General features: G+C 45.8%; 3 protein-coding genes across 6 annotated transcripts; 1 reads left to right on the top strand and 2 right to left on the bottom strand.

Moving 5' to 3' along the window:
* The first annotated feature begins 56 nt into the window (after positions 1 to 56).
* Positions 57 to 19,671, top strand: LOC121587993 (protein NASP homolog). 3 transcript variants are annotated; one of them, XM_041905424.1, is made up of 4 exons: positions 57 to 257; positions 17,546 to 18,448; positions 18,544 to 18,818; positions 18,902 to 19,671. In XM_041905424.1, exons 2-4 carry the CDS (start codon positions 17,629 to 17,631, stop codon positions 19,181 to 19,183), a joined length of 1,377 nt encoding a protein of 458 aa, XP_041761358.1. In that variant the 5' UTR covers positions 57 to 257; positions 17,546 to 17,628; the 3' UTR covers positions 19,184 to 19,671. The 3 variants fall into 3 exon arrangements, with proteins under 3 accessions (XP_041761358.1, XP_041761359.1, XP_041761360.1); XM_041905425.1 differs by lacking the exon at positions 57 to 257 and adding an exon at positions 16,413 to 16,657; XM_041905426.1 differs by lacking the exon at positions 57 to 257 and adding an exon at positions 16,688 to 16,852.
* Positions 666 to 7,603, bottom strand: LOC121587992. Of its 2 annotated transcripts, none has more exons than XM_041905422.1 (4): positions 6,252 to 7,603; positions 5,859 to 6,176; positions 3,852 to 3,989; positions 666 to 2,928 (listed from the first exon to the last, which is right to left on the bottom strand). In XM_041905422.1, exons 1-4 carry the CDS (start codon positions 6,595 to 6,597, stop codon positions 2,654 to 2,656), a joined length of 1,077 nt encoding a protein of 358 aa, XP_041761356.1. In that variant the 5' UTR covers positions 6,598 to 7,603; the 3' UTR covers positions 666 to 2,653. The 2 variants fall into 2 exon arrangements, with proteins under 2 accessions (XP_041761356.1, XP_041761357.1); XM_041905423.1 differs by having other exon boundaries at positions 5,892 to 6,176.
* Positions 6,632 to 7,939, bottom strand: LOC121589943 (transformer-2 protein homolog alpha-like). Its single transcript, XM_041909237.1, has 3 exons — positions 7,903 to 7,939; positions 6,702 to 7,550; positions 6,632 to 6,645 (listed from the first exon to the last, which is right to left on the bottom strand). The coding sequence occupies exons 1-3, from the start codon at positions 7,937 to 7,939 to the stop codon at positions 6,632 to 6,634; spliced, it is 900 nt and encodes a 299-aa protein (XP_041765171.1).
* Positions 19,672 to 27,830: the final 8,159 nt, after the last annotated feature.

Raw genomic sequence — 27,830 nt, 5'->3', positions numbered from 1 at the left:
TTTCCGCTGTTTGCTTGGATGATGGAAAGTTTGACGTTTCGTTTCACCGCATGTTTCCCCGCTTCTTGCGCGCCATTTGTGATCTTGTTGTAGAGCAGCCGGCAAAAATCAGAACGCTTCGTCCTTGTTTCCTGCGAATCTTGCAAGTGATTTGTGTCCATCTTGAAGAAAAGTTCAACTTTCGGGAAATCGTACATTGGTGGTGTTGTGTGCTCGTTCCAGCAACTGATTTCGTGGAGCTGTTTTACTAAAACTGGGTAAGTTTGTTGCAATCTTCTTACCGATCTTAAGATCGTTTGATCTGTTGACGCTTTCTACCGTGGCTCGTGAAGCTGTAGATTAAGTTAATTCATCTTCTTTTAGTAAGTGATCTAAAGAATGGCTGAAACTGGTCTTGGTATGGTGAACAACAGGTTGTCGCTTGAAAAGAAGCTAGACAATTGGTGAACGTACGCTTTTTTTCCTCTCCGGAGTGACAATCTATCAAAGAAGAGGGTTCATTGGAAGATTCATCGAACGGAAGATTCCAGCGCATCGAGGACTGTTTCTCAAGAATCCAAAATCAAGTTCTATGTACCACACAAAGAACAAAAGGCATTGAACAATTGCGCCGCTCCCGTCCCGTTTCGGATATGGTGTGTTGGATTGAAGCGATGCCATTCTCCGAAGCGTTTGGTGTGATATTTTCTTCCTCCTTCTATATTTTTTTTCTGTTTTATTCCTAAAGCCCTCGCGCGCGCGCTCTCTCCCTCTCTCTTTTGCATCAAGTTTCGCAGAAGTTAATATTTTGTATAATTAATATCCTTGTATATATCTGTATGTATAGAGAATCTTTTGGTTTCGCACCACGATTTTTTGTTTGTTTCCACTTACGTTTTATAAGGCAAAGCTTTTACATAAACTATATCGATAATTGTATTTTCTTTCTTCTACCTCTGGTGGATAGGGCCGTTCCCATGCTCGCATGCACTGTATACCGGGGAACCGGTCCGGGTCCTGGTCGCTGGTTTCTGATTTTATATGTATGTTTTGTTTTGTTTGTGGTGTAAGTTGCGTTTAAAACTTGTTGTGAACCTAATGCCTGTTTTTAAGCTCGGAGTGTTTGCACCGAATTGAACGCTGCATCCGCACACTCTTGTATTTAGGGTCGGAGGAATTAGACGTCGAACCACAATATCGATAGCAAGAAACAGCTGCTCCGCTACACATGGGCCTGCGGGTCGAGTGTAAGCAATTTTCTTCCGAACTGCGGCATGTGAGCAAGAGAAAGACAACCAAAACTGTAAATCGCGTCCTTCCTATTCTAGTATAATGCTGCTGCTGGCAGGCAATGAAAGCATTGCACTAAGATATTTGATTAGAGAGATGAGTTTCGTTAACACATTACTTCCTGTACATTCAAAGGATGTACCCCGCTATATAGGAGTTAATCCCGTGTGTGTTTCCAATACTTTGAATAATGTTCGTTCGCTTTCCGTATGTCTCTTCAATGGTGTATGTGTGTGGGTATAGTATGTAGGATGTGTAATGATGATGCTTACAGTCTCTATAGAGCTTCCTTTCCGTTTGTTACCATTACCCCAGCGATGGTTCGTAGTCCAAGATTACTATCGAACACCACGACGGCTATAACGGCCCGCGAAGCAGTTTTTGAGTAGTAGTGGTGCCTTTTCTTACATTTGAATTGGTTCTTTTTCACCCATAGCCTCACATGCCACCACCATCTGTTTGATTTTCTCTTAACTAAATAGTCGCAGAACGTGTTTGAAATTGTACGATATCGTTCGATCCTGCTTCACCACTCTACCATTCAATTCCCTTCTTTATCTCTACTTGTTTCTCTCTTTCAATGTTGGATTTAATTTCCTTTCTTCTTTTTATAGAAATTCGCGCAATAGGTGGTACGGAATTATTTAATAGTTTTACTTCTACATGTAAGAGTTGCTTTGAACGAACGAATTTTAACCGCCTAACCATTTTTCGTAAAGATATATCGCAAGCGAGGAGCCTAAAACTACGTTTGACGTTAAAGAAACGTCTCTTCTTAGAATAATGATAAAGCTTGGCTTAAAGTAAATCCCGAAGCTTCTCTAGCAACTTTTCTAACGCTTCACGCAAAACGAGTGTGTGTAGCTTGTAAAAGACATAGTAGTGTAGGGGGGAGGATATGAAAAATGTAAAAAGGCGCGTAAAAAGTGTATAAGCGTGTAAACTACAATGATATATTGTTGTCGTTTGAAAACATTGGAAACATTTCCTAAAGTTATCCTATAATAATAGTGCGTTCAACACACGCCGTTTGAAGACGAAGCTGAAGCAGTGTGGAGAGAATTGTGCGATGATTGGAATAGTTTGTTATCACAAAGAAATGCGCCCCACCGAACCTGGCTGGTGGGGGTGGTGAGGGGAAACACCGTGAGAAATCATTTCCCTCCCACATGTTGATAATAGCTAGTCTACATTGAACAGCTCGATTTGAGTTCGATCAATAGAAATCATCACCGGAACGGTGCGCTTGGCTGGCTGAAGTCCCGCACCGTGGCGGAAGGTCGAGATCGGCGGTCGGTCGGTCGCACATTGAGCGTGTGGCAGGGTCCTGCTACTACTAGGTTACACTGTAAACGGCGACCTTGTTGAACTTAAATTTGAATCATCAAATCATTGCCGACAGCGGATTGAAGCGCATGATTTTCGACAGCAGAATCCAGAGGAAGGAGGTGAAGACGCACAGTACGACACCGCCCCAGCCCAGCTCCAGGCTCCAGGCGGTGACGAAGATGCGAGCGCCCAGGAATTTCGATGCGGCCCGTGCCGTCCCCTTGATGGCGACCACACCGTCGATCGTGCCGTCGAAGTCACTATCGAGCAGGGGCCGGCCCTGCTGCCGCTTGAAGTGTATTATCATCAGCGTGAACAGGGCGAAGAGCGCTGCGGGAAAGACAGAAAGGACTCAAGTTGTGTACAGTGAAGGAAATTAAATAAGGAAAGGATGTATGTTTGTTGAGGATTGTGTTAAAGCTTCGATAGAAGAACGATTTGCATGTCATAAGAGCTCATGGTTCAAGTTCTTGCGAAAGCATCATTCCAACTATTACCAGCTGAAAGGATTCGCAGTAAAGAAGAAGCTAACTGTTTACATTTGCACTGAACTTGTAAGTTGCGTGACTTGCTTGCCCATCAAGAAGACAGCGGCGTGTCCGGCTTGTGTTGTAGTCCTTGAATTCTCAAAGGAATAGAACTTGTCATTTTCTATTTCCCGTACCCGGCTAGTTCAATGGTAGCCAATGGTGTGGGGCCACAAGTATGCAACAAAGTTGCCGTACAGAAGGACAAACGCACACGTACACACACCGATACACTTCATAGCTGATACCACCGTGGGTCTGCTACCATTCCGTGACGGTGTGTTTCGCACCCGTTTTCCCCGGGAGGCAGAACAGCTGATGCGAAAAGGAAAACTAAACAGCAGCAATTCGCTTCATCTCATCGATTTTGTTTCGTGCTCCTTGGAGAATTGCGTGTTGATTGCCTTTCGTGCCGGCAGGGCACTGTGGGCACTGCGGCCCAAGTGGAGAGCGGAATGGATGGGATAGTCTATGTATGCTTTTGACTCCCAGGCAAAAGAATACAAACTTGTAGAAGAAACTTTATAGCTTTTTGTGCGGTGAATTTTTCATGCGAACCAATCCCCCCCCCCTCCTCTCTTAACCGGAGAACGGGCTTGAAAATTGTATCTCTTTTTAGCTTTTGATCCCTGCCGAAAAGTGAAAACCATTACAGCGCGCAACACCCCAAAGGAGGATTGGCAAAAATGGGGGAAGGGGGTGGACATAGAGTGGGATACTACTTACCAGCCAGCAGGTACATTACGCCCGTCACCAGTACGGCACTGATTTGGCGCTGGCACACACCGAAAGCGCCCACCAGGGCAGCGCTGCCGAGTATGATGAGGCACACGAGCGAACAGGAAATCGATAGATTCTGCATTCCTGTGTGTGTGTGTTTCATCAGCCACGGGATCAACAGTCCCGGGAATTGTGGCAGCAACGTCCAGGCAAGTCCAGGCAAAGGAAAGGAAGAAACACACACACACACACAGACACGGAAGAAACCAAGAACGAGGGTGAAAAAGGGGTTAGTTTAAGCTATGGTAATCGTTCCAGTGGTTATAGCTTTTCATTCGATTTATTATAGTTGCGGGCTTAAGTGTTAAGAAAGTGAAGCAAATACAGTAGGAAAAGAGATGAAGAATGAAACACGTTTGCAAAAGGATACTACACAAGCACGAAACTGCTCAAATGATAAGCAAAGCAAAACGATCAGGGACTTTGAGGGGGGATGAAAAAGCTAGTTTTTTAGATTAAAAAAGCATTATTAGAATAGACTGGCAAAAGGGAGGGAACACGGGGGCTAAGAGTAGTTCGGCAAATCGTTCGTCTGTCAACCCGATGACGGATAGCGGTGTGCGACTGATCGATACAGTAGAGCTGCAATGTATATTGGTTGCCATTGTACGAACTCCCGCCTTTACCGTTCTTCTTTTAGTTGTGCTCCAACCGAAAGCTAGTAAATTATGCACTCGGTCATGCACAGAAAACGGAAGCGGGTGAGGAGCGGTGTATATGTGCTTTTTATTATTGCTATGCAATTGCCAGTCATGACGATATGAAGTCACCTATATTGGAAGAGCCAAGCAACAAAACACACGGGAAGGAGTGGGCAAATGCAAATGTGTGTGGTGCCTTTTTGCTCTGATGTGATGTGGCTGCTGGTGTTTCTTCCCGGTCGATCGATACGTGAGGGTGTTGAATTGTGCTCGTTCGGAAGGAAATGCGAGATATAGAGATGGGTAGAGATGAAGACAATAGAAAAAAGTATGTATGAGGTGCATTTTTGTGGTCGGAAAAGCGTTGATGGAAAAGGGTTTTCCAGGGATTCTCATAGTTGTGGGACACTTGCTTGACTCTTACTTATAGGAAGTGAAATTCGTATTGTGCGAATTCCTATTAGATTTGTCAAATTTCTTGATTAGAGTCCAATTCCTATTACAATAAGTTAATTTCAAACAAGAAAGAGTCAATAAGGTGTCCCACAGCTCCTGCAAAACCCTGTAAGTAAAAATGGGGGCATTTTTGTTTGAATTGCAGTGCAAAAAGAGAATGCAAATTTGGATTGAAGCATAATCGTTCGCTTTGTTCTATTCTAATTGATCAAGCGTACGCTGCTTTTTTTTTGGCAATTATTTAACAAGCATTATACTGAGCTGAAAAACATGAAACAAAGAACAAATAGAATTGATTTTGGAGAATTCTTCCTATTCTCATCCAATTCTTGTGAGGAATTTCCTGCTGATCATTAATTTTAACTCTTCCATTAGGTGTGTAGCTCTGTGGAAGAAATATTTCCAATTGAAGCAAAAATAGTCTCAGCCTCCAGCACGAAATAGCAGGGTTAAAGGTTAACCGAGTGGGAAATATTTAATTTAGATTGTCTCATCCTATTAAAATGTCCAATGTCGTTGATAAAGAGGAATAATGTGAAAATAGCACCCTATCTATCCACCAGTCCCGGGGCGAATGGATGGAAATAGAACAGCCGGAGAAAGCTGACGACAATGGTGCAGGAGAGTGTGTGTGTGCTATGTGTAAGGTTAAAGGTTAATTGAAATAGAAGAAGTACTGTGTGTCACACTGCCAAGGACCGGCAGCACAGCAGATTTTCCAGTGACAACGGTCAAAGGTGTTTCACACGCGCACACACACACACACAGTAGGAGGAGAAGACAGAAAAGGTAGGATTGGAGGAGAAGAGGAGCAAAGATACTAGTAAAGAGATGAGGCGCGTCGCGCTGTACCTACTTAAATGCGGATGTAAGGACGCCTGGGACTCACTGTGTTGCCAATCGGCCCTCGCATCCTCATCGTTGCCCTGTGCGCTCTCCATCGTGCCGGCCAGATAGTTGACGCACTGATCGACCTGCGGAAAGCCGTCGTTCGACATCTCCCGGATCTCCTCCGCCGTCAGATCGATACAGAGCGTCCAGATGCCACCGTTCATCGGTACGAGGAAAACGCCGGCCCGATTATCCGTCACCACCGGGTTCGTCGCTGCACCACCGCTCTTTTGTCCAACCTGCTGCTGCTGATGATGATGAGGATGTTGTTGCTTCGGTAAACCTAATGGGAAAGGTGGACAGTGGAATGGATTCACAATGCTTTTAGGGCACACGCGGGCGCTGTGGCCGTAAATACCTTTGCCCTTGAGCGGAATCTTTGCCGCCCGGCCGTCCAGGTACCAGTGCAGCTCGATGGCGGTTTCGTTGCTGATGCGATCGAGGCTGTTGCGGTCCCAGGACACGTGCTCCCAGTGATCGGTCATGATGGCGGCGCACAGCATCGCGGTCGCACTGGACGTCATGAGCAGCGTCAGGAAGAGGAACATGATCGGTGGCGGTATCGAGGAGCACGTCCCATTGCCGGACGGTGTCTGTTGATGGTTGGGTGCGGCAGCTCCGGCCGTCGCCGTCGTCGTAGTCGTGCCGCCCGGACCCGTGCTGGTCGTGGCCATGATGGTGGTGGTCGTCGCCGATGGCTGCATGCTGGTGCTGTAGTGCTGGTAGTAGTAGCAGCTGTCAATGCTGGGAGACTTGTCCGGCGGTGGTGGGTAGTGGTGACCGCTCGCTAGCAGATGGTAATCGTTGCCCAGCGTGTTGTTGTTCGTATCATTGGGCGGGTAGTAGCTTAAGCCGCCGCCACCGCCGCCGCCACCGTACTGCAGCAGGGGTGCATCGTAATCGTACTGTAGATAGCCGTGCTGATGCGATGATGGTTGTCGCCGGTGAGCGGAGGAGGACTGTTGAGTCCCACTTTCGCCACCACCACCACCACCACCACCGCCGCCGCTTCCGCCGCCACTGCCACTGGATGTTTGGTAGCGGTAGTAGGAATTGTTACGATGTATCACGGGCCAGCTGCGTGTGGTCGACTTATTCCGGGAGTAACTGTTCGCCGACGTGATGGTGGTGGTGGTGGAGGCGATGTTTGCGGTGGAAGTAATATTGGCGGCCGTCGTTGCTGTCGTCCTGTCGGCGGGTCCAAAATCCACGTTGGACCGTTGGTGATGATGCGAAGCTGTTGTTGCTGCTGGCGCACGCAGTGATTGCAGCTCGTCGCTGCCTTCTTCCGTGTCGAGTTGGTTCGTTGCCTGTTGTTGGTGTCTGCTATTGGTGCCACGTACCACTACTGCGCGAATGCTTTCGAAAAAGGAGTTTCTACGCCGCTCGAAGCGCTCACTGCAGTCCAACTTATTATTGTCTTCCGCCTGTTGGGGGCTGATGCGTGATGGTGGTGGTGGAGGTGATTCGTCCGAAGGGTTCGGAGCACGTTCTTCGGAGGTTGTTCGGTTCGGTGTATCAGAAGTGATCGGCAAATTAATGCTGCTGGTCGGTGGTGTTGGTGGTGACAATTGTGGATCTTGCGGGGACGTTGCTGGGCCTGTTGTCGGTGTCCTTGGTGGTGTGGATATGATAGTGTAGGTGGTTATCGTCGACGCTTCGGGTAGGCAACGGGTCGTCACGGTGTACTTGCAGCCGCTGTCCGAGCCGTGGTTTACGAGTCATAAATCGTTATCGTGCCGCTTCATTTTGTCGCCCGGATCCAGTGCCAGCGAGGAGATTGGTCGGAATTACGGCAGAGCAAGAACCCTACAATGGAAGTAGAAAGCAAAGAATGAGGTCATACGATCTTCACGAAGCAAATTGTTAAAATGGAAGGAAGAGGTACGGCACTGTGAGGGTTTGTCCTCTTATATCCGTTAAATCCACTGTTTTAATTTGCAAATGCCTTTGCAATCCAATCAGGCCATCTGCCCACCGCACTGCTTTCTCTATGGCGCTCCAATTACATCCCTCAATCGTTAAAATAGCTTTCGTATTGGCCATCGTCTGCGGATTTCTATTAGCCGTTTTACTTGACAGCTATGGCGCTACTGACTCGCCTGAGATCCCTTCTTATCCCAAGCCCAACAATCTGAGCGACGCGCATCGTTGTACGAAAACCCCCCCTTTGTACCGTTCCGGCGTGTAGTGTATTGTACGCTATCATGTTCAGGCGCCAGCCGGCTTCCGAGCTGGACAGTTTTACGATGCTGCTCCAATCGGAAGCATGTAGAGCGTGCCGGGTTTATGCCATCACCACCATCACCACCACCGTCACAACACAGAGCGAGTAAACTTTAAACGAACGACCCCAGAGTTTGCTCTGCTGCATCTCCGTTGATGGAGGCGCATGGTGCTGCTGCTGGTATGATAATGGGATTGTGATACAATCACATCCTTCCCCTTCACCCTCAGCACCACCAACGTGTGGGAGTCGATTAACAGAAGCAGAGAACGATTCGTTACTCGCGGCCTCAGCTTTTTAAAAGGCCCCAGCCTGTGTGTGGTACGCTACGGGACGGCGGCAGTGGCGGCGAGTGGGATGGATCCATCCTAATTAACGCAGTGTTTGCAAGCGGCAAAACGGCGCAAAGCATTGTTTCGGGTGCAGAAGGTAGAATATAATTCAAGCGAAAGTACGGCACGTGTCATTTCGATGGAAGGGTGTGAGAGAGAGAGACAGAGGGAAGATAATCAAAATCCTTGATTAGTGTTTTTAGTGCGAACTTCGGGCTCTTCTTGGGTTCGTGAAGCACGGCTGATTGCGCTTACACGCGCTTACCCCGGTGCACGGCAGGTCGTCCTTGAGCTCTAAGGCCTTGGATGGTGGATAATTTAAAGATAAATGAGGTAACAATTTACCCACAGAGAGGAGAGGATCATTCGTTATACGATATTGAAGCTATTATTTTAACGTTGTAAGATGAACATAATTCAATTACAATTAATTGTTTTGTGTAAAATAGTTCAATATTCAATTGTTTTTTTTTTACACGATCCGATCAGATGAGTTAGGCATTAAATGAATTTTATATTGTTCCTGATCTCTTATTTAATTCATGTTCCAATGTGCTCATGGCCATGAAACTGCGACGCATTATTTCCTTCGAACCAAACAAACAAAAAAGGGACCTACTTTATTTAGTCATTCCAATATGAGACCTTTCTGCGGACAACCGCCACCATGCCTGGGAGGCTTTTTCGCTTTTTTTTCGCTGTGACTCCTCCACCAATTCCGGAGATTGTTTGTCATGCAAATATGGTCGGTAATTTAAGTGAATATTAAATATATGTGTAAAGCCCCATCTACCCGTCATCACCGGACTGGAATGAGATCATTCCACCGAGGAATTGAAGTCATGAGGGGATGAAATGGGACAAACCCCTTCCCTCCCTTCGCTCCACCTCCGGGCCGTTAAGCAGGATATGCGCGAGCATCATGTGACCGTTCGTGCGAATGTTTAATCGTACATAAAAATGAAACGTTATTGCGCGCGTTGTAATTGCGTGTTGATACGCGACGACGTGGTGGCGTCAAATGTTGGACGAAAGTTACATGTGTGCGTGCGTTAATTATCTACCATCTACCAGTCGCTTTATTGTTGTCGAACGATGCGAAAGCAATTAGGTTGGCTTTAATTGTCCAGTTTTAAAGGTTTTATTATGGAATATTTTAACAATTTCAAACAATTTTAAATGTCATTGGAATAAGGGACATTGAGGGACGTCTTCAACAGTAAGGACACACTCAGAACACAATGGAAGTTGTGCATTACAAAAAGCAGTAAAAAAGTAGCTTTTCTGGCAAAGTACTTTCCATTAGTAAATGCTCTTGAAATCGTTCCATTTGTTTTGTAGTATGTATTACCGTACCAGCCATTAGAGGACGCAAGCATAATCTTCTTGTGTTCGGATTGCCAGAGGCTTTGCTCGCTCTCATTCTGACTGCCAATCAGCTCAGCACACAAACGAAATGCGTGTAGACCACTTTGAGCCCACGCGTTTCTCGGAAATGATCCTGTCCTTTCCCCTCTGTACGATGCAGTGGGGGGAGGATCAACTGTCAACCTTAAGGCCTTCTTTGTACTACACTCCGAGCGGCAGGCATCTTAAGGATGAGCCTTCCATAAATGGGTAAATGTCACTCTATACTGAATCCATACACCTCTCGGATACATCAACCGGGGAAAAGGTGGTGGTGTAGAGCCACTGGAAAAAGGATTTTGTTTGTCAAGAGATGAGTGTGTGTATATGTGTGTGTGTGTGTGCGTACGCAAACCGCCTCCTAATCCATTAAGCGGAGTGTTTGCGCTTTTTTGTTTGCGTCCCAAACGCTTGGTTTGCCTTTCTTGTCGATAAGCCGTGAGAGACGATCGGTTCGGTGGTCGGGGGGTGGATGGGGGTTTTCAGTAAACGTCTTAAGGCACTTTGTGTTGTTGTTTTTGAGCGAGTAACGAGTTTGATGGTTGGTTTTCCTTTTAGTAAAATGGAGATCTACTAATGGGAAGAGTAGTTCAGATGATATCATTTTTGGTTTTACTACACCAGCCATTTAGAACAATTAATCGAACAATGGGGTAAAATTTCCTCTTTTATTATACTCTCTCGTCCTCCTCTACACGTGTGCTACCTTCATTTCGTATTCTGAACCTCCTCCGGAAGGAAGCAAACAATTATTCAGCATGTGTCTTTCCTGATGCATAATTTATTCTCAAACAGGTTGTCTACCTGACCTGGGGCTCTACTGTAGTTAAGCTGTGAACTTGTTAATTTGTTGTATCTCTTCTAATCCACAAACCTCTCCTAAGCACACAGAAACACGTCCCTCAATCGATTGGCCCCGTGTGTGACCCGTTTTCTGAGGGGCGCACTATACCACCACAATAAAGGGGCTATAAAAATAATGACTTATGTGTTAGAGAGCAAATAGTATAGTGGTGGTGGTAGTAGTTAAACATACACACAGTAACAATCTCTCTAACGTTTACGGCACACTAACGGGGAGGTAAAAGTTTTTCCATAAGCTCCCACCATAATAGCACCGGAGATAATAGATATTGTGCCCGCTTGTCTGTTTGGTGTTGTTCCATCTAACTGCTCTCGGCCACCGGATGCTGCAGCTTGAAGGCACCGGGTCACGCCTTTCCGGAAGGGGGATCCTTTCCTGTTTTTCTGTAGGCTTTGCACTATCGAAACTGCAGGCTGCTGTGTTAGTGTGTGGACAAAGTTTTGCTCTTCATTCTCACCGTACTTTCTATCTCTTCTTTTAATTGCTTTTTGATGGCACAAGTGTAAGTGTAGTGTGATAGTTGAGTTCATTAAATCAATACACTTTAGCACCGTTGTTTGACCGTTTACTCCGTGAGGTGACTGTTGGGTTGGTTTAAGGTCTTATTTAAACTCTTTTAATTAGTTCTAACAGCCATTAGACCATTTTAAAATTAATCAAAATTTTTTAAATGATTTCTTTGAATCACCAGGAACGCCGCGTCACAAACGCTTTCTCTTTATGGCAGAGTTTGCGTGTTTTATGCATGTATTACCAGACAGTGGCTATGGCACGAAACATAACCCACCGATAATACCACCCACTTATCCGTCCTCTTTCTAACCTTCATAACCTACCTCACCCGGGCGACACCCAGACACCCCCCCCCCCCCCCCCCCAATGTACCATTGCCCGCCGGCCAGATGATAGACGAGTCCGTTCCGTTTTCGTAATGGTTTGGTCGTTTGCAAATCCAAATCATAACCTGTAACAATCAACGACCTACAAACGCACGGACACACCATACAGCCCTCACCATTCCAAGGTTTAATGGGTTTGTCTTGCTGTGAGGGGGGGAGGGTGGAGGGGTTCGTTTCATGCGGCCACTAACCTCTTGTTAGGGCGTTGGAACGGAATCCGCCTTAGAAACCCACGGCCACGGTTTTAGGATGAATATTGTAATGAGGTCGGCCAGAGGTAGAAAAAAGGACCCTCCCGTCGTCCCGGCTGTTACCTCCCAAAGCTATAGGTTAGGCGTTTCTCATGTTCAGGCCTGACAGAGGCGCTATATACAAAGCGAATTCCCTCACAAACACACACGAATTCGAAAGCGAAAGGACGACCGACCAACAAGCGGCGGCAGCAAATCGAAATGTTTAGCTTTGATTTATGCGCCTCCGTGTCCTCCGTGGCAGCAGTGTGTGCAGTAGCGCACGCCACAGCAGCAGCGCCTGGCCAAAGAATTTGCGTGCTCTCCTCGGTGTGCTGTGCTTGTTTCCAAGAACAATCCGAAAATGCTGCTTTGCTCGGTCGTCGAACGCGAAGTGGGGAACAGAAATTAATTGTCCCCAAAATTCGCCCGTCCTTTTCAACCGGGGCACCATTTTTAAGACTTCTTATTTTACTTTAATCCCCCCCCCCCCCCCCCCCCCCCCCCCCGAATGCTTTGTATTTGTGGGCGCTAACAAGCTCCCAAAGTTTTATACGGTGAACACTGCTGCGTTACACGACGCTCGGTGGGGGGTTGTGGGAAGACTGCTCTGCTGTGCTGGGAGCAAGCGTGTCAGGGGATGATAGTAAAAGTTTTGTTCAGTTTTTTTTTGTTCTTTTGTACTTACTCTCAAACACACGGCACACAACACAATACTGGTTGGTGAAATCGATGGGCGGCGGGTGTGCTTTTTGTAGTAGTGTAGGTATGGCTGGCTGGGGGAAACTTCTCGCGGTGCTGTGCTTCTCAGGTGTGTGTGTCGTATTCGTATTGAAAGTTTGTAAGATGAGTGATGTAAGTTGTATGCGGATGATTTGATCTTTTTTCTTGTAATTTGTTATTTTTCCTGTTTTTCACATTCACTTTTACTGTTTAAAAACACAATTCTTATTATTATAGGGTTTTTCAGAAGTTCTCATAGCTGCGGGACACTTTGTTGGACAAATCCAATAGGAATTTCCAAGTAACCTGTCCAAATAGGATGTCATAATTTGAAGTTCCCATTAGAATCAGCCAAGGAAGTGTCCCAATGAACTATGAGAACCCCTGGAAAACGCTGTAACATCATCGCTCTGTTAAGATGAGGGTGAAGTTTTGTTAAACTAGCTAGGATAAGAATAAACGCGATTTGTAATCCTGTACGTCCCCATTACAATTGTACCTGATGTAAGTTATAATGAAAAGAAACCCTTCGTTTCACAGATTTAATCACAGATCGAGTCGTGCACTGTCGCCCTCGCTACTAAATGCAATATTTTAATTCCATTTGTGCAGGGGGGGGGGGGGGGGCAATTGTCCAATTATACACCTCCACGGGCGGTGCTTTTTCGCGCTTGCTTCTCTACGTCTTTGGTGCAGTGAAAAATAGGCCTCAATTGTTGGTGGTGTACGCCGCTGGTTCTTGTCTGGACGGTTCGTGTTGCTAAAAGCCGCTTTGGTGTTATTATCCTTATGCTAGGAACTAGGCATGTGTAAAATGAACGAGAATCGCACCGTTCGAACAGTTCGGTAAAGTGCACGAACGAACGAGGTTCTTAACAAAAAGAACGAGCAGGACTTTTGAAAGAAACTGACTGCACCGAACGCGTTCGAACGTTCCGTTCAGTGTTCGACGGCACACATAAATGTGGTAATAAAACGTGCAAAATCATATTGCTTTCTCGCTCTTTCTCGCACCGTGCGAACGGGTCGTCAGAGATCAAAATGCACCCTGTTGGTGTTGAAATCGTACCCATACAACTCAATTCCTCGAACGCCGTCGAATTTGTACAGCAGTGTTCGATACGTGTGCTGTTGGTGTGGAAATCGTATCTATACGACTGAATTCATCGAACGCGTTCGAACTGGTGTTCGATCTGTGTTCTGTTGGTGTGTAAATCGTACCTACACAACTGAATTCATCGAACGCGTTCGATCTGATCCGTTAGTGTTCGATCTGTGTTCTGTTGGTATGTAAATCGTACCTACACAACTGAATTCATCGAACGCGTTCGAACTGGTGTTCGATCTGTGTTCTGTTGGGGTATAAATCGTACCTACACAACTGAATTCATCGAACGCGTTCGAACTGGCTCATTTGTGTTCGATCTGTGTTCTGTTGGTATGGAAATTATACCTATACATTTCAATAGATCGAGCCCGTTCAAACCGATTAGTCATTGTTCGCGAATGAACTGAACTGAATTGATTGCGCTCATCATGTTGATCCATATTTAAGTAGTTTTTTTTAATAGAATCCTTAAGTGTGTATAAGGCATGGGGTACAATATATGCAGGAGAGATTTTTGCTCGTATTAGTTTTTTACATGCTAGTTTTTGGTCGGTTTTGCGATGGATTGTGTTGACCAGACAGCCGAGTGTTCAATGTTTTTAAATGATTGGTTTCAACCGCAGAATGAGTACTTCTTTGGCTACAGTATGCGTCCATGGTGGGTAAATGAAAAAGATAATGAGCGTTCTTTGTGAATAAAAACCTCATGAAACAAAGAACGAAAGAATCGTCGTTCGCGTTCGGTTCTTTTAGGTGAGCGAACTAGTTCGTTCGCGTTCGGTGAAAAGAATCGTCTTGCCCATGCCTACTAGGAACGTTAACTCTCGTGCAGGAGGAGAGAGAGATAGAGAGATAGGCAGAGAGGAACTCCCCGGCGCGCTTGATGGTGCACAAAAGCCTGATGTATATCCAGCGCTACAAAGCACTGTTGGTGAGAATGCTTCCGTTTGGTGACCACCGCGGTTGATCCGCCCAGTTGAAATTATGCTTCCTCTCTACCACCACCACCGCGCACTTTCCGCGTGTCAATGAAATCGATTAGAATATTTGTGTTTTTTTTCTCTCTAGCCAGTGCCTTTGGGCCGTACTTGTGGGATCTTTTTCATTTGTGTTCCAAAATTCGACCAAACCGTTGCGCTTATTTACATAAAAGTAAACGAAACGAATTACACGACGTTTTTGTTGTGGGGTTTGAGGTCGTCTTCCTTCGGTGCCCGTCGTCGGCGGGTCATTGGAATTTGGGGAAGGGAAAGAAGTGTCTCGTAAAGATGCGACATTCACACATTCACCGCTGCTCTCGGTGGCGAGACGAGGTTGAGCATAAAATACACCATACATTTACATTCATTACACAGCAGCAGTGTAGGACTTTTGCTTGTTTTTCTTTTGCGTCTTGTTGTCGTTGCATGTAAATACAAAAAAAAATGCAAATTTTAATGTATACAAAAGGATCGACAGTGCAATCCGACTAGAAATGCACAGTACACACCGAACGCAAAGGCACACACATGGGGACACACACACACACTTTCACTAATAGTAGTGGCGTTAGAGCTTGAGAGCTGGGCGACCTGATTACGTATGCATTTGATTAAGTAACACACCGAGATTTACTCTATATACACACAGTGCACGAAAGAAGCTACCACACACTTTTTTTTTACTCTTACTTTATTGCACTTTTTACACATAATTTTTTCCAGCACTTTGTACCGTGTCACATTATTCCCACAGGAACCATATCGTAACACACTCGTCTTTGTACTTATCTCACGAAATTCTGATTTTTATGGTTTTTTTCTTAGTACTTCCATCAAATCTTCAGAAGAAAAAGATGCAATACACAGCTCTTGTGGTCTCGAAATGTTCTTCTCATCGAAAATCGAACTACAAGCATTAAAGGCATTAATTTGAACAAACGAGGCTTACACACAGGGATGAAGCAGATATGTAGATACTCTACTTTGTTGATACTGTGGCGTGTACTCGATTCGTCTATGTAAAAAGCACACCGATTGACCTCTGGCACGCGGCGGGGGTTAAAGTGCGCCGCCGATTCGTGTTTGGGGATAGTGTACAGCTTCAGTTTTGTGTGTTTTTTTATGTTATTTTATTTTGAATGATTCACTTCGTTGTGATTTTGATGATGTACTCTGGTTTAGGACACTCTGGTTTTGCTTTTCTGTCACTGTGCGCGTGTGTGTTTTTGTGTGTGTATATGTATGTTCACCCCTGGAGTGTTGTCACGGCACGCGCGTACGTTGCGCTACGTGTTGGCGCTTGAACTGTGAACTTTCTTCACCGACCATGCACCGAATGCATGGATTGCTCCGTTTTTCCTTTGGTGAGAATTGCCAAACAGAGAGTATACATGTGCGAGAGAAAGAAAGAGGGAGAGAGAGAGAGAATAAAACTGTTCGAAAGGAGCAGATGTGCAAACACAAGGAGATGAGAGAGAGAGAGTCATCAGGAGAACAATCAAAGGAAGCTAACGTTTCAAGTGGATCCTGAAGAGTTTTCCCAAGTGCAAAATACACTCACACACTCACACACAAACAAACGCGCCAATGTTTGTTATGAGAATGTGTTACACTTTGCCTCTCATCTGTAGAGGAGTTTTCTAGAGGTCCTTTCGATGTTGTTCTCTCTCCCTCTGTGTACTACTATATACACAGCTCTCTATTATTTTGTGTGCTTTTGTGTTTTGTTTTTCGTGGTGAAGCTTTTCGTCCATTTCATTTTCCTTCGCACTTCGGGCAGTAGTGTGTACAGACGGCGGCAGCACACTCTGTGTAATAGACAAAGCGAAGGCGCGCTCGAAGTATCCCTTTTCTCGACTGGTGTTGTGTTGTTGTTCGAGCGTTGGCTTGGTTGGGAAAGCTTGCGCACTTGGTGTGGAGAAAATCAATACGCTTGTGTGTATATTACTGGGCATCGATAGTGTACGGAAAAACCCGCGACACCTGGGCAAGGGTACGGACAAGTTAACCGCTCACTCGACTTGACGTTCATTGTTAATGCAGAGTTTTGTTTGCACTATCGTTTGACACTAGAACCATCTAGCTCCGGTTGTGGTTCTTTTTTTTTGTTGAGGGATCCGGATTTAGTCAGTAGACAGAAGAAGGTTCCCGGCGTATTCTAATAACAGCGCCGGTGCGTGTGATGTAGGTAAGAGAGGAGGGTATGCGTCAATCAGGACAGGTCGTTTGCCTTGGTTTTGACGTGTCTAGCTATATTTAACATTTAACAACTGTATGTTGGGTAAGAATCTGTTCATAATTTGAGTTATTTTAGGTAAACTACATCAAGCATCAAATGTGACGTTTTATATATCCCCAAAGCTACGTGTTTCATGGCACGGATCAGTAATGTTTTGAGGGAAAGCGGTGTGGAAACAGTAGTGTTACATGTCGATCGAGGAAACATGTAAAATGTGTAGTACATATTGCATGAACTATTCACCATCGCACCTTAAACTGCGCGGGTTGGACACGTTCGATGGGCGATGTAATAACCATCGATGGTCGATACGTGTTTATTCGCACCCACTGCCCTCCAACGATGGTCTATTTATAGCTGCGAGGATGTGCAACAGTTTACATGCATGACTTGAGGTTGTTTTCGATGGAAAAAGGCGCTAAATGCCATTTTCCATACACATGATTCTTGTTAGAATTGCCGCGTTGATTAGAGGACTTGTTGATAGACTTATTTAGGGAGCTTCTTAGAGTAATTGTGTGCTAGTATAAATTGCATTGAATTAAGGGAAGGGAATAATCCTCTGTATAGTTTTAATTAAATCATAGTCGATAAGGTTTGATGATGGTTTTTTATATTATTTTTTCCTAATTGTATTTACAGGACCTGCGATTGCGTAAAGCTTGCGCTTGTGATCATCCCCCAACTCCTACACCATACAGTGATAGTTGTAGTAATCAAGCGCCATGGCAGAAAAGTCGGAAACCCTTGTGACGAAGGAGGAGAAAATTAACGAAGCGAAGGAACTGTTCGGTCGCGGCAGCCGAAACTATTGCATGAAACAGTACGCGGATGCGGCCGACGATCTGAGCGCTTGCTGCTCCATCTACTCCGAGCTGTACGGGCCGAACGCGGAAGAGCTGGGATTGCCTTATCTAATGTATGCAAAATCGCTGATTGCCCTCGGGAAAGATGAGAACAACCTGATCGCGGCGGCCGACGATGGCGAAGAGGTAGACGAGGACGACGAAGAGGATGAGGAGGGCGAGGAAGGTGGTGAAGAAGAAGAAGAAGCAGCTGCTGCTGGTGGTGCTGCTGAGGGCGTTGAGGAGAAGAAAGCGGAGGAAGAAAGTGCTGAAAAGGAAAAAGACGCTGACGGTGAGGCAATGGATACGAAGGACGAAGCTGCCTCGGTGGAGAGTAGTGCTACGGAAAAGGAGAAGGAAAAGGAAAAAGAAAAGGAGGGGGAAAAGGAGAAGGAAAAGGATGGTGAACCATCAACAGCAGAAGATAAAGTGGAAGCTAAGGCAGAAGCTGGCGTCAGCAGCACTTCGTCGGACGTTAACGGCGAGCCACAACCGGGTCCCTCCACCTCGAACGGTGATACGAGCGTGCAGGAGGATAACGCGGACAACTTGCAGGTCGCGTGGGAAATCCTGGAACTGGCGGTACATATCTTCCAGCAGCAGGGTGATAAGGGCTACGAAAATCTTCCCGAATGCTACACCGAGCTGGCAGGCATCTCGTTCGAAAACAGTTTCTTCAAAGAAGCGATCAAAGATTACGGTAAGTAGGAGGGAAACCTTCCTTTTTGCATGCTTTTATGTTCCAATTGTGTGGTGTGATGAAGCATGTAACCACATTGTTCGTGATTCTTTCAGTGAAAGCACTAGAAATTTACCAGAAAACCAAACAACCCGATCTGCGTCTGCTGGCCGAGGTGAACTACAAGGTTGGGCTGTGCTACATGATGGAGCGCGAGTTCGAAGAGTCCATCAACTCGTTCAAGGGCGCCGTAACCGAGCTGGAAAAGGTGGTAGAGGAGGAAAAGGCGAAGGAGCAGACCGATGATATTAAGGAAACCATCCAGGATCTGGAGCAGATGAAGAAGGAAATTTTGGAAAAGATTGCCGACGTCGAAGAGGCGATGAAAACGGTATGGCAACCGCTTCAGATTCACATTCGCTTTCGAGCGGAAACCCATTCGAGTGTGTTTTATTTATGGAATTTTGCTTACAGCCCATCGAAGACGTCAAGCGCGAGCTCTCGAAGATCATCGTTTCCGGTGAGGTGGACACGAATGGTAAGGATCTGAACAACGGTGCCGGTACATCGTCCGCCGGCGGTAGCTCCAGCAGCAACGGTTCCACCTCAAAGTTGGCGGCCAAGCCGGCGACCGACATTTCGCACCTGATCAAGCGGAAAAAGCCCGACAGCGCCAGCATGGAAGTGGAAGGATCGCCGGCCAAGAAGACGGCCTCCGAAGCGGACAATGCAGCGACACACAACACCAGTACGTAAGGACATTAACGCACACATCCACACAGACAGAATCTGGAGCAGCAAATACCATGTACGTTTTAAGGGTGTTAAGAGTGTGTGTAGTAGCGTGTGTTAGTGTGTGTTGTGGAGCTAATGTTTCGTTCTCGTACTTACACACCACACCGTACCACATTTGCGACAATCCATTGATTTTACGTTTTAAGTTCTTCATTTGTTTTGTGTACTTTTGGTTCTCTTGCGACCTTGCTCTCGAAGGCGGCGCGTATCACATCAGCAAGGCCTCTGAATGCATTCTTCTTTTTCTTTATTTTAAATTATTCGTTAACATTATTCCAAACATTTTCTCAAGAGCGGTACGCTCGTGGTAAGAATTTGAACAACCGGCATTCCTAGCATTTGTTCTGGAGCATATTGAACCGCCGTGTGCCAAGGTGTGAAGAACTGGCTTCTGTATTGTAACACGATATTCTCGGAAATAAAAGTAAGGAAACTGTGGAATTTATTTATTACATTTGTGCTAATTTTATTGAGCATGTTTGTGCTGTACCCTCACTATGACAAATTCATCACAATCGTTTATCTACTTTAGTTTTAATTTATTGATATAATTGCATATTAAAATTAAACACTTCACAATACAATTGTTACCCTGTATGTGTGCTATACGGCGTCCATTTCACTTTCTTTTCTTCACGCTCGTGTTTGTGCGGTCAGGGGCGACACAAGTTTAAATCATCTCCATCAGCAGCAGTAGCAGTATCGAAACTAAAAGTGATCGTTTAAAAGGTGAACCCCACAGAAAACCGCACAGGAAGATGAATGGCAATTGCAACATGCATAACAATAAGTAAAAGTGCGTAAGTGCAGCACACCACCGAACCCTTTTCCACGTGCACAGAAGATCAATTTACATTGTGGAGCGAGAGCGAAAGAGAGAGAGAGAGAGAGAGAGAGAGAGAGAGAGAGAGAGAGAGAGAGAGAGAGAGAGAGAGAGAGAGAGAGATAGAGAGCAAGTAAGGGCAACAGTCGGATGTTGACGATCAGTGCATATCCGATAAGGGCGCAGCAGAGCACGACGGGGGGGGGGGTCGGTAAACGTATTGGTGGTCACGGACAGCAGGAGAGAAACGAAATGCGGTCGTTTTGTCAGTCGCCGAGGAAAATTAACGATAATGGAACACCGTTTAGTGTCATTCGGATGTCGGGTGTGGTAGTTTGGCGATGGCGGAAGCTCACACGGGCCAGCCGCCTGTGAGACGTATTCTGTTCGAAAAAAAAAACTTTCGCTTCTACACCACCACCAGCAGAGCACCATCGTTCATTTTCCTTTCGTTTTCCACGGGTGCGACGTCGCAGCATGATGGGCGCAACACCGCAGCGCCAAAGCATAACGGGAGGGGTGAAAACATCCGCCTTTGTTGTTGTCGCATTACGGTTGATTGGTGAAAACGGTGAGTCCCGCGTAGCATCTTACGCCTCAATCTCCCCCCCCCCCCCTCTCATTTGGGTTACCAGCGGTCGGTCGGTCGATCCGCTGCTGCGTTTAGAGTTCAGGGTCGCGCCGGCGTGTGTCTTCGGGATGACAAACCGCCCCCCTCGGGTAGTTCCATGGGTTTGGAAGTGGGTGCATTTGGTGCTTTGTTTCCCCGTACTTTTTAAAGGAACGTAACGGGGAGATGGGGGAAGCTTTTCTCTCGTTGATTGATTGGCCATTTGGTGTCATTTCCTCCTTACCCCTTTACCCCCACACCCGGTGTGTGTGTGTGTGTGATGTAGGCTGGAGAGTGTAATTTCATCCGGCGTTTCGCGGCACCGATCAGTAACGCTGCGGCTGCTGCTGCTGTTGCGGTCGTGGGAGCGAGTTTTGTTTTTCCTTTAACACGTTTAACCTCGTCCCTTCCCCTCGTAGGGGGGTGGTAAGTGTTACGTGTAATTACATACCGCTGAGAGAGGTCTCCCGCTCAGCTCTCGGTGTGTCCGCACCGTTTTGGCGCGAATGGTTTTATGGGTGGAGACAATTTTTTTTGGGTTAAAGCGATTACAGCGCGTCGTCGTGTGGCATTGTTGTTTTTATTGAACCTGGCAGTGCTGGGGGAGTCGGTTATTAATAAGTGCTCGAGTTTACGGTGGAACGGTGTCGGAAGGAATTAGCAGTTTGTGGAAAGATCATTTATACTGTACGGGGGGATCATTTTAAAGACGGCTGTTAAGCAATTATCGTTACAATTGAAGCGTCGATCAGTATAACTGTAGTATGATCGTTTTGTGGTATTATGAGGGTAATTGAATGCTCCTAAAATTGTTTGTCTTCTCGTTAATTATGGCTTGATATTCTTAATAAAATGAAGAGAAGTAAGCCGATTTTAACCATTTTAAGCGGCAGGATTACTGTTAAAATGATCAGTTCCATTTGCAAGAACATGGAAATTCTCTCCTCCAACGGTTGTTACTCCGCCAACAGCAATCATTCTTGGTTTAATGAATTATTTCTCCAATTTCGGAAACAAGCTTTGAGACAAGCTGAAAATAAACCAAATGTTGATACCGGAGCCACGAAATTATTGTTCGTTATTCTTTCGCCCTGGACGAGAGAACGGTGTGCAATTTTGGCCCGCGATCACGTTTCGATTTAAGCAGTATTGGGCTACGTATAGCACGAAATTGGAAGCCATTAAAATAAATTGGCCGCTCCCGGGCTTCACCGGGCACCACACTGACACCAACACCAAGATGCCGATGGGGCAGGGAAGGGGGTAGATGGTTTTGCTAAATTAACGTGATACACGCTATCAATCGCTAAGAACGGTACATTTCCAAAAATCGATTCTTGTTTGGCATTGTACCGAAGCAAGATTAATAACAATGCTGCAGTTGTTTGGGTTTGATTTAATTCGTAGTAGTGTTGGGGGTTAAATTTATTTATTCGATGATTTCATTTTTGTTTTAATTTTTAGCTTACCGTCTTTGTTGCTTTCTCGTTGCAAATCGCCTGTTCAATTAATTTGACTTGCTGTTTAAAAACGGATTCCCAAGCCGTTAAAGTTCACGCTATGCGTTTGGTGAGCAAACCCGGCTGCAAAAGGTGTGATACAAATTGCCCCATAACATGCAATAAATCAATTGCCCCCTCCCGCTGGATGCGCACCTCCCGCGTAGTACCGCGGTCATCGTGTCTTACCTTTAAAATTACCATCTTTGGCGCGCGCGTAAGACACGCTCGCGAAACTGCAACGATGGGGAGGGAGGACCGTACGTACCGAACCCGATAAGGTTTCATTAATTATGACATTTAAACTCCTGCCAGTTTGGAGTGATTCGTCGTTTTTCGCACCACTCCGCACCGGTGTGTGTGTATGTGTTTGATATTGCGCCCTGCGGTTGAGAAGAAGGTCATAAGTGGTGGTGGAGTCTGTCTGTGGCATCTTTAACCTTCCTTCGCCATATCGATAAGCAACACAGCAACACAGAGCGCGACCCCTTCGGGGGCTCGTTAAGCGGAACCGATTGATCAAAATTGAAGCTTGTTTTTTGGTGTCTTGGCGAATCGGTTGGATTGGGTCGCAGATTTCATGATGGGATAAAACAGCACAAACACAGGACGTTTTTATCATTGCCCCGCTATCGTCGGGCAACGAGAAAGAGGTCATATCCGTTACAAGGTGGCCATCAGTAATGCAAAGAAAGAGATGAGAAAAATGGTTTGAAGTCAATGCATGTTGTTACGCATCGCCGGATGAGCGATGGCATGCATCAGACGGGTCTGATTGAGCGATGTAAGGTGCTTAAGGACGCTTATTCCAGTGACATCCAGGGCTGGGCTACTTGTGTCGCATAATGTTTCGGGATTAAAATATTTATTTAAGATTTTTTTAACAACAACATATCGTACGCAAAACACCTTTAAACCACTGAATTATTATTTGGAAATGCTTATTTACGAGGTAACCTCCGCGGAATGGTATTCATTACTGGAGGGACCATCTTAAACGTCCATCTATGGTAGCGAACATGAAACGTTTACCACTGCCACGCTCATTATCCTTCCTCCGGGGCGTGGTACGGTCGAAAAAAGTGTAACTTTCTCCTCTTAAATTGTGCTTCCACTGCTGTTTCCATATACTCCCATCAACAATGTGCTCAAGGATCTTGCCATCCTTTCCCGTTTTTCGAACAAAGTTTTAAAAAAAACACACGAATAAGCTCTCTATCATCATATTCGCCCGCTTTTTTGCGATCATTTCGCCTGATTCGTCCTGAGCTCGTGGGCCCTTTCCGTTGGCCTGATGTCTGATTACTGGACATCGTTTGCGCGCCTCGATGGTTAATTTATTTGACAGACAAATTTATTTAAATCTTTTTCACCATTCCGTAGCGGGCGGAGGAAGCCTGAAGGAGGAGAGCACACGAACAGCAAACGAGAGAGAGAGAGAGAAAGCGCGTCGCATTGCCTGCCCCGGTGTTCGAGAAGTTCGACAGGAACAGAACGGTGCGTCCTTCCAGGTGGTGCTGTGCGAAGTCGGTTTCCCTTTTTTCCCATTTTTTTCTTTCTTTTTGAATGCCCTTTTTTTGCACACCGTTTTCGTTAAGCTCTCCCTTTTACAACCCTTTAACCTCCTTTACTTCCCGTAGCTTAGTATGTATGTGTGTGTGTGCTAGGGTTGAACTCGAAGAAAACCAGTTCAAGCGTGAAGCGCTCGATCATCCCCACAGGTCGTTTGATCCGTTCTGCATGCATCCGCTAAGGGGGATGGCTGCATTGCATGCATGCCCGCGAATGGCATCCCGAAAATGGCTTTGTCAAAATATTTTACCCCCCCCCCCCCAAACAACTGGCCCCAAAAGGCCGGCAAAACACGACGCCGAAAGCAGCAGCAGCAGCCTTCGACCGCGTGGTGCATGCATGGTGAGCGCCCGAAAAAGGGCCTGGTTTGTTCGGGTGGAAAATGTAGGTTAAGAATAATTGGGATTTGTAGCTTCCTTTCTCGTTAATCCTGTGTGTAGTACAAGCTCCAAAATCAACCACCGTACTGGGGGTCCTACAATGAACAATGTAAAACAACAGCGCAAGTGTTGTCTGTATTTGCCTCTCTCTGTACTGCCTGGCTGGCGTTGTTGAGGGGTCGTACAAACGATGCTGATGGTAGAGAAAGTTCTTGGGACGATTTATGAGCGTATTCTTCTCGCTGTAGGGGTAAGCTTTTGTTGTGGTCCAATCCAATGTCTTTTGTTACTGTCCGTTGTTACTCTCCGATGTTGTTACCGTTTGATGAGCTCGCTTTTGCTCGTGTAGGGGGGCGTTTTCGTGAGTTTATTCCATTTTTTATGGTTGGTTTGATGTTTTTAGAGTAAAGGAGTATCTTTACTTTGGTATATGATATTTACTTTGGTTTGTTTTTTATTTGTTGTTTTTCACGATGCTCTTACATCTGAGAAAAATGTCTATATTGCCAGAATAATCTAAATAATTTGAAAAAAAAGCACTTTAAAATCTCACTTTTAACGAAGAAATTTGCAACATAAATTTGAAAGCTAATTGTCTTCTCTTATTTCATTTGTATTCATTTCGTATAGCCAATGACTTGGGATAACATTCATTGATTTAAATAGAGGTTAAATGGACATCATTCATTCATTTGACTACATGCATTTAGATGGATTAATAACATTTTCACAATGATTATTTATATTAATTTACATTATTTCATTAAAAAAATTTGCCGTTTGGAAAAGAATTACATGAAGTGCATCTTATGTTGTCCCAGAGTTCTCAAAAATCTTTGGTACCTCGATACTAGCCGATCAGTACAATCATCGATAATTACATCTGCCCGAAATGCATCTGAAGCTTAACTTAATACCCCAAAACAGACGGACGGATGAAAACTTGCAGTTGGTAGAACATTTTCTGTTTAATTTTCCACCCCTCGAGAGAGAGAGAGAGGGAGAGAGAGAGAGTAATAAAGAGAAAAAGAAATAGAGTGAGAAGGAGAGGGATAGAGAGAGGGGCATATATGTGGCTTGCATAACTGTGCTATTCTACCATGGTAGCCTGCAAGCTCCCTTGTTTCGGAGTTGAACGTATCGGGAAGGTGGGAAGATTCGCTGGAAAGTCTCCCTCCGCTTCTCTCTATAAGCATTAGCCATTATTTTGTGTATCTATCGATTGTGGGGAGCTGCTGTAAGATCAATCGGACAGCTGTGCCCCGCTCGGCATGGGAACACACTCACATACAAATTCTAAATTCTTCCCAATTGTTTAGCTCCCAAACGAGGAACTGGAAAACCCGCTGCCCGGTGGACCCTGACCTACTTCGCCCAACTGGCAAGTTCTACGCAGTACGGTACTGCACCGTGCTGCGCACTCTGACGCCGGCAAACGGTTTCCTTAGGCACGGGATGAACTTTCTCCCCGGAACTGCACACACACAAACCCCGCAATGCTCGTTCAATGCTCTTTCCTTTCCGCGCATCGATTGCGTGTGTTTTGCGCTGTCTTGGCTGTCCGTTCATACCGTCGCGACGCCAGACGATCGCATTGATCATTTCCTCTCTTCTACGGCGTTCCGGCGTTCTGACTGGCACCACACGCTTCTTAGCTTCATTGTGGTAGAACTAATGAGAAGCTGGCAGTGATCTGTTGTTGTGTGTTTGCGTTTGAAAACGGAACCGATGCTTATACCCACCGCGTCGGCGTGAAGTGGCTCAACGGTTGGATAAACATTCGCACGCAAATCAGAATGGTGTGAAACCGTAGATCCGTAGATATTATTTTTGCCCAACTTGATAATGCGTTGAACATATAATTTCCGCTTTATTAGTTTAGCAATGGCGAACTGGTTCTTCAGGGGTTTTAGTTTAGTGTTTGGTCGGGATTTTGTGCAATCAATGATACGTTGCTATCCAGAAGCCTTATTAATATGGAAATTCCCTGCCCAATCGCTGCAGATGTTGATATACAATTAGTATTCAAAGATATTAAACACTACAGAAAGGAACTGTGATGTTACATGCTGTCCAAGTGAACATTTTAGCTCAAGTGTGAGCTCAGAATTTATTAGAACTGATTGTTGTGGCATTACAAAGCAGCTCGAATAATAGATTAATTTTTAATTAAAAAGTAGCATTCCGTTTGCCACGCTTGCCTACCTGCTGCATTGTGCAGGGCTCTAATGCGTTAAGATCGTTCCTCCCGATCGTGTGGATTAATGAATTGCTGAATCTTGTACTGCTCCTTCATCCTGCATCGTGTTGTTCCACCATTAGAACAGCATCGCATGCGCAGCTGAAACGAAACAATCTTCTTCCTGCAAGCCAAACTGAAAATCATAATTTGCTTAGCTCATAAACACCACCCGCCAACAAACAAACAATCAAACAAAACACCATACCCATCCCATACTCAACGCAACGCTGCAACGACGGCGAGTGACGATCGGTGCAATATTCGATCCGTGAATTGGATCGCGCATGCAGCAGCACGAACTTCCTTTTTTTCAGCCAGCACAACAGGGAAATAGAGCGGAAACGCCTCACACGATAGGAGCAAAAGAATGCCGATGCACAATGTGCACATGCGCACCACGGGCTCCTGGCACCATCAGAACCGTTCTCTGTGCGGATTTAGCAACGATAAGGCCGAGCTTCTCTCTCTCTCTCTCTCTCTCTCTCGCTTCTGCCTCGACTGCTATTAATTAGCACGGGATTAGCTTCATATCAATCACGGTTTATCGGCTAACGGACCCAGAGTCCCGGCTGCGCAGGAAAGAATTTCTTCATCGCGCGCGCTTGCTGACCACCGGTACAGTTCTCGTTTGGGACCGCTGCATGTGTTGCTTGGTGTGGCACAACCCGCTCCATCCTCTATGCATTGGCAATCGATCATAGAAAAGGCGCCCGGCCGGAAGAACCCTTGCGCCTTGCGTTTGCGCACATTTGCACGCGCGCATCCGCCGATAATGGCTGTCGGCTTGCGCTTTTGTGGTACGCGGCGGAAGGGATGATTCGTCGCAGCACGCTTCATTTTACGGACGCGTGGCTACGCGGCGTGGGCACGAGTGATTGCGCTACTTTAGCGCGATTACTCTTTCATCATCCGTTAACTTTCTGGGGATTCTGAGGGGGGATTAATTAATTTATTAATCGGATACTGTGCGGTGAAGGGGGAATGAAACACGATTCGAGCAGAACGTTCTGTTGACTTTTTATCGTGAAAACGATCCGAACGCTGCTTCTAAACATTATGCAGAGCGTTCAACAATGCCAAAGGCGTGTTTCCCCAGCTCGATGCAGCTAGGTTTTGGAGATGTAACTTCGCTTGATTAAAGTGTCTACCAAAGGGGGGAGTTTTTAACGTGCTGACCCGCACCATCTGAGCCTTTCACCGTCTGAGTCCCCGCCCCGGCACGTGTTTTGCAGTGAATGCGGACATGTGTTTTATTTACTTTTTGTTTGGTGGCAGAAAAGACAAAACCTAAAGGCAACATAGAAACATTTCAATCATTAAATCGTCATATTACTTCCTGACCAGACAGTTTGCCATAAAAAGAGTGAGAGAGAGAGAGAGAGAGAGAGAGAGCTCCCATCAGCGAATCGATCTTTTCCACCGACAGTTATGTGGCTGTGGTTGTTTACCTTTCACTGTGTTTGTTAGTTTCCGCCCAGTGTC

Source organism: Anopheles merus, chromosome 2R (genome assembly GCF_017562075.2).
Source record: "Anopheles merus strain MAF chromosome 2R, AmerM5.1, whole genome shotgun sequence".
Taxonomy (NCBI): domain Eukaryota; kingdom Metazoa; phylum Arthropoda; class Insecta; order Diptera; family Culicidae; genus Anopheles; species Anopheles merus.
The sequence above is the reverse complement of the archived record's forward strand: the minus strand, read 5'-3'. Positions and strand labels throughout refer to the sequence as shown.